The sequence below is a fragment of the Podarcis muralis genome, chromosome 1 (assembly GCF_964188315.1).
Source record: "Podarcis muralis chromosome 1, rPodMur119.hap1.1, whole genome shotgun sequence".
NCBI lineage: Eukaryota > Metazoa > Chordata > Lepidosauria > Squamata > Lacertidae > Podarcis > Podarcis muralis.
This window is the reverse complement of record NC_135655.1, coordinates 52,801,131-52,814,531: the sequence shown is the minus strand read 5'-3', so window position 1 is coordinate 52,814,531 and position 13,401 is coordinate 52,801,131. Positions and strand designations below refer to the sequence as shown.

The 13,401-nt window shown below is 41.3% G+C and overlaps 1 protein-coding gene across 4 annotated transcripts in view; it reads left to right on the top strand.

The window, feature by feature from the left end:
- The window catches only part of EXT2 (exostosin glycosyltransferase 2), a 79,875-nt gene that overhangs the window by 19,902 nt on the left and 46,572 nt on the right, over positions 1-13,401 (top strand). For all 4 annotated transcript variants that reach the window (XM_028727604.2, XM_028727613.2, XM_028727622.2 and 1 more), the window contains 2 exons: positions 205-344; positions 758-851. In XM_028727604.2, coding sequence (XP_028583437.1) covers positions 205-344; positions 758-851 — 234 coding nt within the window. The remainder of the gene's footprint in view (positions 1-204; positions 345-757; positions 852-13,401) is intronic.

Here is a 13,401-nt window from a genome sequence, read left to right as displayed (position 1 = left end):
TCCCCCTCTCCCATGCCACCTGAGCAGAAAAGCCAGTGTGATGTCTTCAGATGGTGCTGGACTGCAGTCCGCTTCATCCCTGGGCATGCTGGTGAGAGCTGTAATCCAATAACATCTGGAAGATGCCATGTTAGCTACCCCTTCAAGGGGTAAGGAAGCGTCTTATATCTTATCATGTCTATTTTTGTTTCCATTTGCTACCAGGAAGCTACATTCTGTGTGGTTCTGCGGGGAGCCCGCTTGGGACAAGCTGTGCTGAGCGATGTACTTCAGGCTGGCTGCATTCCTGTTGTCATAGCTGATTCCTATATTCTGCCTTTCTCCGAAGTTCTGGACTGGAAGAGGTAGTTTCACTATGGTCATGTGTGCTCCATTGTTGCAACTTGTTCGGATCTGGAATGGGTTTACAAAATCAACACTGAACACTCAGTTGGTAGAGCATGAGACTCTTAATCTCAGATCCCTGCATTGCATGGAATTGGACCAGATGATCTTCGTGGTCTCTTCCAACTCTACAGTTCTAAAACATTTTTTAAAGCTATACTTATAGACTGAACCCCATTAATGTTTATCCAGGGCATCCATATCGTATTACATTTATATGGTGTGTGTTGAAGGGAGGGGTAGTTCCTTTAGATTTATTTTCAAATACTCCTCCATGGGCTTATCTGTTTGACTCTGTGTGAGAGGAATCCAGTTTTGGCTAATTAACTACCTGCAATTCTCACTGTTTCCCTTTTCCCTTTTCCGCATTTAGAGCTTCTGTGGTGATACCGGAAGAAAAGATATCTGAGATGTACAACATTCTGCAAAGCATACCTCAACGACAGATTGAGGAGATGCAGAGTCAGGTAGAGTATAGGCCATTTGAGTATAGGCCATGAATATTTTCCTGGGAGCCAAACCTGAATTTACCTGCCCGGCTGTTGTGGAGGTTGAGGCAAATGTAATAATGATTTGCATGTTCCCATATTTTTCCGTTTAATTAAAGGTGCTGAATATTGCATGTTGCTGAATTGTGCAAAGTACATACAATGAAGTTACTCAGATGTAATTTTATGTATTGTTCTGGATCAACACTGCATATCTGTTAAAATTAAATTGCCACCCATATCTTGCCACCTACGTGGCTGATTTGACCTGCTGAATGATTCGCTCCCAAGTAACTTTAGGATGAGGAGGATTTCAAAGTTATTTGACAAACTGGTTTGGATTTGAAGCTTTGTTCATTACATTTTATTTACCTCTAGGGCTCTAAATGATAACTTAAATTCATTGGGGCCACCAAATGTGTTGCTTAACATACAAAATGGAAGAAAATGGTACCCTCTTGTGACTAACACATTGAACTAAATTAATGTATGAGGAACTTGGTGTTAGCATGCCATATTTGCAAAATCTAGCAAATATATATATATATAGTTTTATTTATTAAGTTTGCATTCCACCCTTCATCTGTAGCTCTCAGGGTGGTTCACAAGATAAAAATACATAACGAAAAAAGAACAACTCCTCCCCACCCCACAAACACATTTAAAAGGACCACCTGAATGAAGTTAGTGGGTTAGTAGTGGTCTGTGGACTGCAGTTGGGAATTCCTGTGCTACAACATTTCCTATTAAATACAACACAACATTTCTCTGCAACAGAAACACATTTTATTAAACTGTGACCTGCATATACACTGTGATTCCATGCAAGTACAAATTAAATTATCCTGAGACCTCTAGCTTTGAGATTTTGTTTTCAAAAAATGTTTTTCCTTAAGGACATGAACATCTGGGCAATGCCTGGTGAAATTTCATCGTTCCCAGAGATCAAGGAGTGGCGATTCAGTACTTTTTATGCATCTTTTCCCTGGTTTGACTAGAGGAAGCAGAATAAATTATGGAAAATAAGCAAATATATGCAGATTGCCTACTTTGTATAACATTGATAAGTTGCATGATGTAGATAGATCATGGAAAGTTGCTTTCTTTAGGGCGGAATTTTAGTTTTGCTCTATTAATTTTCTTGTGTGCAGATTATAGGCAAATCTATTCATAAACCTCCGGTTTGCTTTCCACCCAATATAATTACTCAAATACCTAGTATAACACAAACCTTATATACATTTAAGGAGGTAGTAGACATCTATCAATGCTGTACATTACAGAATGGAAGCAGCGATGAGTTAGTGATTTTCCAATTGTATAGTCCAGATTACTGACTAAATGAGACACACAACACTCTTAAGTATATTATAGGTATTTGCACACATGTTCATATAACAAGCTACTTCAGTTTTGATTAAAATAGATAATCTACACTGAACTTTAGAAGTAAGATGAGGAAACCTTGCTCTAGGACAGAGTTGTCTAGATTATGAACGAAAGGCTATCAGTATAAAATATGACTGAGAATTGACACTTCAAAAAATACCAGTCTGAAAATATGCATATTCTGTTTTCTGAGTACACATCAGTTAAATTCCCAACACTTTCTTCACAATTATGAAGACTGGACATGGCTTTTATTTTTTTTATTTTTTAATGAGGAGTCAGTCTCTTGATCCACTCTGCTGTGAGCCTCTGATAAAAAGTGTGCCTGGGGAATATTCTCAGGAGCACAGAGATAGTATTGAGATACATGAAATTAAGCATATCAGAAAACTTTCATAATTAATATGAAAAGCATATTTGTGAAATACTAGGAATCTTCCTATCCAAGTCACTTGATATGAGGCAGTCCTGGAAACTCCAATATGCACTTGGATTATGTATGACGTAATTGGATTACTTGGGGCTTTTGGGGTGTGTGTGTTTCTACAGAGAGTTTTCTTGTGCTCAGCCACTTTACCAATATGACAAATGGCCAGAAGAGGTCTCTGTTCCCTTGATTCATACTGATTTTCTTAGCTTCTCACTAGGCATTCTAAGTGGGCATAGAGACTCAAGTAGCCAGTTCGGTTAGGATGGAAAACACTGCCTTTTGATTTGCTACTGGGGGTCATGAATAATGTGGCTTTGCTGTAAGAAAGTTCATAGATGTGACCTGATAACCCTAGCTATTCAGATTAGCATTATTGACTCTTTCTGTAAATGCGTGAGCAAACGTCGTAACTTCAGTCCTGTGCTCGTGGTAGATGCCGTCAATTACCATCTAAAATCTACAGCAGTAATACAAAGAGCTGCAAATACATCTCTGTACATTTGTAACTGTGTTTATAGGTACCGTAACCCTTCTTTCCTTTTCGTCTACGTAGGATGCAACATCTGGCAAAGATGTAGGGATGAAATTAGAGCCACATCTGTCAGTGTTCTGGAATTGCAGAATTGTAGAGTTGGAAGAGCTCCAATAGCTCCTCTCATCAACCCCCTCCCCCAACTCCAACTTAGGCTGCGCCAGACTTTAGAACCATTGACATAGATCTGTCTGGCTGTCTTGTGGACCCTCCAAGCAATGAGGCACCACACCTCCCATATGTAATTTAGTTTCAAACTGCTTTTTTGTTAGGAGGTTTAGGCTAAATCTACTTCATTTAAAAATAATTCCTTTTTGACCTCAAAGGGTAAACTCACTACAAGCGATTGGTTCTTACCTGTATTAATGGAGGAGCAAAATGAATGGGAGGGGGGAGCACACAGAGAACAGGAAAGAGAGTTGGAATAGCACAGAGCGAGGGAGATAGATGGGATGACACAGAGCTGTGCAGTCCTGCAATGAGGCAGACACCACTGGTTTTGGCTCTGGCCCTGCCCATTGCTGGCATGCAGACTCTGACAGATTACCTTCCAGGGAATGCAGCCCTGCTTTAGAAGTATATAGAGAAGTTACATGGGTTCTGTAGCTCCTTCCAGTGTTAATTTCTGTGGAGTGTCTGGACTGCTAATAACTTCAGCTTACACATTTAAGTGAAGGTATGAGTAAAATAAAACCCTGAATGATTAATGCCACCTTAGCTTAATTGCTCTGTCAAAATGAAGCCCCTGTTGTGGTGGTAAAAAAGTTTTCACTATATTTTTTGTAGATTGCCAGTACCTAGGGCCTATAATTTCACTCTGATTTGAGTGTAACTTAATGAAAACTTTAAAAACATTAAGTGCAGTGGGTGGGGAGAAACATTGCAACATCACAAAACAGCCGATTCCTTTATTGTAAGGGAATATGTATGGAATGTGAGAGTAGAGGTTTTTTTATGTCTTCAAGATCAGTTCTGACCCCAAATGCATTTCAAATACAAATTTGAAGGAAGCAGTATTAGAGTCGTAGGTGTCTCTTGATCAGAATGTGTGAGGTTTCTTTTTTCTAGCCCTAAGGTTAATATTTGTGTACGGAATTTTTTTTTAAGGCAGCAGAATATATTCCTGAGCACACCTTTCAATGGCTTTTCCTGAACTCTGCTGTTAGTTCTGCATATCATGCACTGAATGCCCACATTTTGCTTGGCAGCCTTATTGATTAGTAGATTTTTATGTTTCAGCTCCTATAGAATCTCTCCAGTGACAGACACCTGGTTGTGTGACATTTGTAGAAAATGCCCATTCAGAAACTGGTCTCTACCATAGATACTGACTAGCAAAACAGTCCAGGGATGCACATTCTTAGTTTGTGTGAAGAAGCCCACCACCTGCTTAGCAGCTGTTCACTTTTTCTCTTTTCCCCCTTTCTTTTTTTGCCATGGAGCTATTTCACAATAAAGTGATGGGTTAAAGATGGCCCTTGACACAAAGGTTAAAAACATACTTGTTTTCTCTCTAATGTGAAGGGAGTGGGGTGGGGCGGATGTGAGAAGAGAGTGCTGGGACTTGCCAGCAGGTTCTTTTTTTCTGTAGCTTTTCAATCTCTGCCCTTCCATTTAATGTTTTTCTTCTTAAAAGAGACGTACTTCTGTGATACTCTGCAAGCACCCATGATTAAACAAAAAGAAAAAGAAAAGAAAAAAGGTCTTGCTGATTTAAAACTGCTAAGGGAATTCCAAGTTTGAGGGTGTTTGAAAGCTACTGCATCAGCTTGTGGCAGGTAGGAGCCAATATCATAGATGCACAGTGGTCTGTGTTGGCCAGGGAAGAGAAAGGGAAGGGGGTGGGGGTGCAGGGATGTGTTTTCTACACTTTGAGGGCCATTCTCTTACCATCATGCTGTCCCATTTTGTGATTTGATCTTCTGTAATATTGGTTTGTACCCACCCCCTACTTCACTTCTTCTAAGATTATTATATAGTGCTTTTAAAAGCCAGATGTAGCTTGGGGAGTGATACATAAAAATACATTTGCTTACACATCACAGTTGTCCCGTTGTGACAGTAATTTGTGTGCAGGGCTGTGATACAATTGCTGCACAAGGATGCGAGAGAAGACGCCCACATGGTGTAAGCTACATGCATACCTCACACAGCTGTCTGGGAGTGGGATGTGAGATAGTTGCAGCTTCTCGCCCTGTAAGAATGGGCACTGTGAGGCTGGCTTCTAGAGGAAGTCCTTCACAATATCAAGCGACATTTAGATGTGAAGAAGGGTGCACATAGCTCTAGACCTTCTCCCTTGCAAACGTGATGGTGGTGGGGTGAGTGACCAAAGCCCTTTACAGTACAGATCTTTTGTAAGAGCAAGACAAGGCTGTTTCCATTTTCCTAGTTCTCATGCCTGTTTGGGACTGTGAGTCTTTGGACTACTATCCCAATGCTCTGAGCACTACAGCCAGAGCGGGGGGTGGGGCGGGGAATTATGTGGCTTTCAACTGTGTGGCAAAAGCTGTAAGAGAATCTTGTACTACATATAGGCAGAAGGGTGCTGGCTGCACCAGGGGCAAACTCCCTCATTAAAAGTCTTAAAATGATTTTTGTTAGAATGAGGTTTCTGTTAGAACAAACTCTTACCTGCCTACCACCTTCTGTACTATCTGATGTGAATTTGAAGGTCATCGCTACTCAGATGTTGGTTCTAAATGATGCTACGTTGTTCGGCATCCTCGCCTGGCCTAGCGTTGAGAAAAGATTCTAGATTCTTCATTTGCAGACTCTAGCTTTTGAGTCTCTGCTAAATTTAATCATGGTTGTTGGGTTTGAAATCGATGCAATACTTTTAAACCCTTCCTTGACCAATTTCATTTATCTTCAAGTTTTAATAACAAATATTTCTAAGGAGATATTTAGTTTTTTGTGCTTCAGCTGCACATGGGGAAGCTGGATGATTAGATGCTTACTCTCTGTTGTATGTTCTTTTACAGTGTGGAATACATAGTGGAGTCTGGGTTTATCATGGATCATGTAGGCAACTCCAGGCCCTCTCAACTTCCACATATTATTTTTAGGATGTAATATCAATAATTAAACTTGGTTGCTTTTGCAGGAGCCCATTTGTGGACTTATAATTATGATGTGTTACCCATCTGTAAACTTTCTGCTCTTGAAATTTTAATTTCCTAAACTCTGTCAAATAGCTTATCTCTCTCCATCTTTTATGAGTAGTTCTTCTGCATTTTCTATTTCTCAGATCACAGATTATTGACATTGTGAAAGTCACCATTGGATGGTTTCTTGGTGGCCAGCTTTATCCCTATTTTTGCTGCTTACCTGTCAAAGTATATTATTTGCTCTAAAACTGAAATTGATATTCTGATTCCTGGGCATCCAAATTTTGATTGAAAGCATTGTTTTTAGCATTCTAGGTTGTTGTGATTAAAATTGTTCTGCAACTGCTATGATTTAATCGTTAACAAGAATCTTTTAGACAAGAAATGGCATACATTTGCAGCACAGAAAGGCCTGAAACTCCCCCCCTTTTGGGGGGGGGGTGAGTCTCTGCTGCTGAGGTGGAAATGTATTCCATACTCTTTGAATTAAATCATCTCTTAAGATGAGTGTGCAATATGTGTCCATGTTTTACTTTAGCCCCCAGGAAAAGTACTTGGATATTGTGGAGGCAAAATTTATTTAATATAAACTTACTTTGCCAGGAAAACATTTAATATATAAACCAGAGTTGAGGAGCTGTGGTATTTTATGGTTAAGGATTGTGTGGCTTAGGCTTTCTTGTCCCCTTTTCTCTCTGCTGACTTGCTTGCAATGAGACCTTGGGCAAGTCCAGCAATCTAGACTTTTTATAATCAAGTTGGCTAAACAGTTTGCCGTACAAGGCCCCAAGCCCACCTGAATTTCTGACACATCTTTGACTGCTAATCCTGCAAACTGATTTGTGTTCATGCTTAATCCCATGCAGTTATGCCTTGAAAGAATGGAAATATGGTGTCCATGTGTGCTTGGAGTATGTGAATGTCCCCATTACCCCCCACCCCAGCCCCTCCTTTTAGCTTTACAGAAACCAGAGGTTTCTTCTGGCTTTATCTAACCCCAGCAGACTTGCCACTTGGAAGAGACATGAGCCAATTGAACTTATGAAACTGATAGCAAGCTGGCTGAACACATGGATTTCTGAGACCACCCCATGTCTGCTAAGCAGCTCTGTTGCCAGCCTGATTTCTTAAAAAAAGCCACCTAGTAAGCATTCTTCTCAAACCCTCCCTCCCTCATATTAGATTCACATGGAGCTGGAAAACTAGATGCTCTTGTGAGTGGCAAATCCAAAGAAAGCTCTGCATTTGTCATAGGCTCCTGTCACTTCCTGTAGATCTCTGTCTTTGATCTGCTTGTAAGTCACAAAAGTCACAGAGTCACAAAAGTGCAGAGAAACTGGAAAAAGGTATTGAAGTCAGTAGAAAAGAACTGTGCATGCCTGCATACAGGAACAACTACAGTGGTATCTCGGGTTAAGTACTTAATTCGTTCCGGAGGTCCGTTCTTAACCTGAAACTGTTCTTAACCTGAAGCACCACTTTAGCTAATGGGGCCTCCTGCTGCCGCCGCGCCAATATAGCACGATTTCTGTTCTCATCCTGAAGCAAAGTTCTTAACCCAAGGTACTATTTCTGAGTTAGCGGAGTCTGTAACCTGAAGCGTATGTAACCCGAAGCGTATGTAACCCAAGGTACCACTGTACTTCATTTTTATTGTCTCGATGGCTCCTGTTCTCTGAGTGGACAGGGTCACATGTAGATCCTTTTGGGGGGAGGAGTCATCCCACGCTTTCCAGACTGGCCCTGGCTTCCCAGTTGCGCAAACAGGGTCTTTTAGCGCTGAAGAAATTCAGTAATTCAACACGTGGAGTGCTTCTAGTTTTATTTCCTTTTCAACTTAATTTCCTTGCTTTGGATTTTCAACGCTTAGCTTAGTGGGTTACCCTTTTTTTCAGCGGAGCTTCCCTTTCGGATTTTTTTCTTCATTTCCTTGTTTTCCTCTTCCCCCTGCCTTCCGGGAGGCTTTTTACCTTTCCCCTTTTGGAGCTCAGGTACCCAAGGCACAAGGAAGTACAGAAGAACCTCTTTACCACTCTGGCAGAGGCAGGGTAGCCGTGCAGCCAGGCTCTGCTTCAGGAATGGCTTCCTGCCCATCAGCTGGGTAGTGCGGTAGCAACCAGATTTCCCGCGTGGCATTTTAAGAATACAGTCGTACCTTGGATCCCGAATGCCTTGCAAGTTGAACATTTGGCTCCCGAACGCTGCAAACCTGGAAGTGAGTGTTCCAGTTTGCGAACGTTCTTTGGAACCTGAACGTCCGATGCGGCTTCTGATTGGCTGCAGGAGCTTGATGATGCAGCCAATTCTGCATCCTTTGATGTAAACTTAATCTGGGAATAGCCTGAGGCCAGGTGGAGGACCATAGTCTAAACTCTGGGCTGGTGAAGAAACACTTAACTCCAGACTTGAAGAGTTGGTGTTTGTTCTTGTTGATAACATGTGATATGAGAGAGAGATTTATCTTATAATGTAGTTATATTTCAGAAGGTTGGTTTTACTGTATCGAGGGGAGGAAAGTGATTGGGTTAATGCGTGCCTTCTAAAAATAATTCAATGGAGCTGATCTTCATACAATTTCTGTTCATAGTAATGGAGCTTGTATGGGAGATACTGTTGGTGAATTTTGCCGGAGCCCCTTTGTCCTTCTGTGAGCCAGTTAAAAGAGATTTATTATAAAACAAGCAAAGATACCCTCTGCTTAATTGGGTAGCAAGCCTGAAGTTTTCTGTACTGCCCGTCTCCCTTTTATGCCAAAGAGGAGGGATTAGTGCTGCTTTGACCTCTTTATTTAGAAGAAGCATCGCAGTGGCAGCGTGTTTTGCTTTTGTTCCAAATGTCTCAACTCTGACCTCCAAGTGGGCTTCAGTCTCCAGGTCAAATGAGACATTTGCAGGAGTAAATAATTTATTTGTTTTTAATGCCACTTTAAAACAGCTTGAGTGACTGGTTTCTGTGACCCTTCCCCTTTTTCGTTTAATGTGCTGCTTTTCGCTCTTCTTTAAAGGGGACTCGGTGGAGTAATTTTGACTCTTATCAGTTCGTTGACAGCTATATGAGCTATTACTGGCTCCAGGCAATATATGCAGGCGTGTGAAACCTCTCCTTTTTTAACCCGGGAAAAATTTCTGCACCAAATGGATTGTGAAGAATATGGAGATGGGAACTGGAGAGAAATCTGCCTAGGACAGCCTCCTACTAGACTGCTTATATAGTGTACAACAAATTATTTATTTATGTCCAATCAAAGCGTAGTCTGTGTTTGGTTGTGTATGAAAAAATGAGAATGCACGGATTTTAAATGATTATTAAAGGAGAACGTACGGGCAACTGCTAGATATTTGAAAGGCATTCAATTAGTATATTTGACTTTCGGCCATCTGTCTTCCCCTTGAGGGAAAACAGCCTCTTTCTCAGGCTCTTTAGAATCATTATCACATTGAAAAGAACTTTTATCCATCTGCCATTTGTACTATTTTAGATTGTGTGACTGGAGAGCCTAACCCCACTTTAATCCTCCCAGAGTGCCTCTCTAGATTTCTACCTTCATAAATGTCAACTCTGGACACTTTTCCATCTTATCAGATGTATGAAGCAGAAGCTCTCCGTTTCCTATTAAGAGAGATTGTATGTGTGTGTACAACATAACATGTTTAAAAAATAACTCACCAAAATATGGAAGCTGAAAGTATTACTTTTGTAAGTTTGTGTTACATTATATCACCTCACTTTTTTTTGATCTTGTAAAGAATATGCTTCTGTTATGCTGGATCTTAAGAAGGATTGTGCAGTAAGGTGAGGAAGAATCTTCTATTACGTGGCTGCTTGCCAGAAGTTATAAGAATCCTTAGCATCTAATAATATTTTGTATATTTATAAATTTGTCCATAAGTGTTTCCCCCCTAGTTGCCTCATTTCTCGCATAGTGTTCTTGGTTCTTATGTAATGAAGCAATCTTGTGTTAGAATTTTGGGGATGCAGTTTTTTTAAACAAAGCATTTACAGTGCTTGATCCTCTACCTGTGAGCATGTCACCAGTAAACCTGCACTAATATGTATATATTCCTGTGACATCAGAGTAAATAGGTGGCATAAGGCACTGGAAGACTAATCAAACTTCATGTGGCTCAAGGAGCGAATGCCGGGCTGAAATAACTCCTTGCCTCCCCTTCTTCTAGGTTTCTCCCTTCTGCAGTTAATTGGAGGCCTTCTTATTTGAAGTCTAGGGGTCCTAGGGTTCAGACCTAAACCTATTTTGGGGCCAGGCATCAGTCCTGGGAATGAGAAACAGTAATAGTGTCTCGTGAGTATGAAAAGTATCTGCTCCTGAGTGATCATAGCCACCCCTCATAGTGGGGCTTAGTGCTTGACTTCTGAGCAGACTCTTCATCTTCTGTTTATTAAACACTGGTCACCAGAACAAAATTATCATGAGAGCTTTTCTTGGTTACACACTTTATGGAATACTGTGACACTGAGGACCTTGTGAGATACGAGGCATCCCTTGTGTAGTCTTGGATAAAGGGCAGCCCTTTAATAAAACAGATCCCTATTTGAAGCAAAAAGAAATTTGGTCCTGAATTTCCTTCATATTTAACCTCTGCATTCAAAGGAATTAAATCTTCTATTCCCTTGCTATGGCAATAATGAGAAATCTCAAATAAGATCGATGTTGTTGTGGCAGCAGGCCCTTTGTATTTATTTACTCATGATGTTGGATACTGATTAAAAGTTTCCAGCCATGTTGTAAGCCTGCCCAGTCTAGAGCCAGGGCAGCTGTCGACCAAGGGAGATGGCTAGGGGACATAGTACCAAATCACAGTAGGAAGCATCAGTAGATAGCTCAGAGAGCTGGGAAAGGTGTAAACAGAGCCTCAATTTATCTGCCGAGTGGGTTCTCTAAACACAGTTTTATTGGACAGTGGCTCCTGCTTTACTAACCTCTAACCTCCGTGGTGCTTGGAGGTGCTACCCACTGACCAGCCTTGTCTTTGAACCTCTCTTGGTTCTTGCCACCTCAAAGGCTTGCTGTTGGATTCCTATGTTTTTCTTGGGACTTCACCTCTCAGCTGGATGCCTGCAGCAGGGAAAACTGATCCACCCTTAGAACACTGACATATTTGAAAGCGATACCCTCGAGACTTGAAACCTATTGCTTTCTGTTTCGGGAGCTGTCCGTCACTTGTCAGAAAGTGTAGCTGAATCCTTTTTCACCCTTTTTCAGTTGGCAGTCATATTGCGTTATATATTTATGCGTAGCACTGATTTTTGTTCTCCCCATTCCTGGCAAACCCCTCTTGTGTTGGCAGTAACTGAAGCAGATGTGAATATCTGTGGATTTGGGTTTGTGAGGTGATAAGTACAAAGCAGAATGTTGGATCTGTGAAACATTTAGACAAAAGGATTGTAAAAATTTCCCTGTAGAATTCCTGTGTCTGTCCTTGCTTATTGACTCATTGCTCTGAAAGATCAATACTGCAGACTTCGTACTGCCTGGCTGTTTTCTGTTGCTCTGATGTATCTCCTTCAGTGGAATTAGGTATGATTTTGTAGAAGAAATATCATGGTCTTTCTGCTCTTCCTCCTTCAAAGTAACATTGTTGTCTATAACTATTGTCCCTCCCCTCTGAAATATGGCAGTCCTGAATCTTGTGTGTGTGTGTGTGTGTGTGTGTGTGCGCGCGCGCCAGTTTAAAATTCACCTGTTCACCCAGGAATTATTCATTTCTAGCTTGGTAGATTATGATTAGCGACCACAGTTTGAAACTAGAGGAGTTGCTGTTGTCTGTTCCCTCCTTCCCAGCCCAACACAGTTGCTTGCTGAATATTGCTGATATATTTTTCAGGTGCTCCAGCCTTGGTTGCTTGGACTGTCTTCATTACTTGAGATAAATTTGATGGCAGGTTATTGTGTAACCTGTCTTGAGCTCTGTAAGGCCTTATATGTTAGTACCCAAACCTTGAGCTTGGTCTGGTAGCAAATTGGCAGCCAGTGCAAATCCTGAAAAGAGAGTGGGTGGGTGGGGGAACTACCTCATGCATTTAACAAGCAACCTAGCTACCATGTTCTACACTAGCTACTCTGGAGTAGCCCCACAAATAGCAGAGTAATCCAACCTTGAGGTTGTTGTTGTTTAGTTGTTTAGTCGTGTCCGACTCTTCGTGACCCCATGGACCAGAGCACGCCAGGCACTCCTGTCTTCCACTGCCTCCCGCAGTTTGGTCAGACTCATGTTTGTAGCTTCGAGAACACTGTCCAACCATCTTGTCCTCTGTCGTCCCCTTCTCCTTGTGCCCTCCATCTTTCCCAACATCAGGGTCTTTTCCAGGGAGTCTTCTCTTCTCATGAGGTGGCCAAAGTATTGGAGCCTCAGCTTCACAATCTGACCTTCCAGTGAGCACTCAGGGCTAATTTCCTTAAGAATGGATGCGTTTGATCTTATTGTAGTCCATGGGACTCTCAAGAGTCTTCTCCAGCACCATAATTCAAAAGCACCATAATTCAAATCTTGAGGTTACCAAGTTGAAATTGGAGGAGGGAGGCTATGTTACGTCAGTGTCCTTGCTTAGATATGCAAATGCCTACATGTGTCTTCACACAGAATTTGCCATCATTAGAACTAAGCAAGAACATAGAACACTGGCAAGTTTGCAAAGTCTGGCACTAGTAAACATTTGTAATGTTTCTCTTTTGCTATTATGCATCTGAATGACTTGCATAAAATGATGCTTTGAATACTACTGAAGCCCAAACTCAGAATAAGGATCAATAAAAGGTAGAGTTAGTAAAACAACATATCTTCCCTTTTTAACCTCACCACTGGGACTCGTCTGCGATGTCAGTAGTTTACAGCAACGAAACTGAGAACCTATAGAAGGCAACTCCCAAGTGACCAATATCTGGAGGGTCAGACAAAGATTTTGAACTGTGACCTTGGTGCTCCTTGTGAATCTGAAACTACAAAACAAATGTTGGTACTGGCTAAGATTTCATTCCTTACATACAGGTTTCTGGTCTGATCAATAATGAAATACTCCTAATGTGTGCTCTTACAAAGTGAGAGTTCAAAT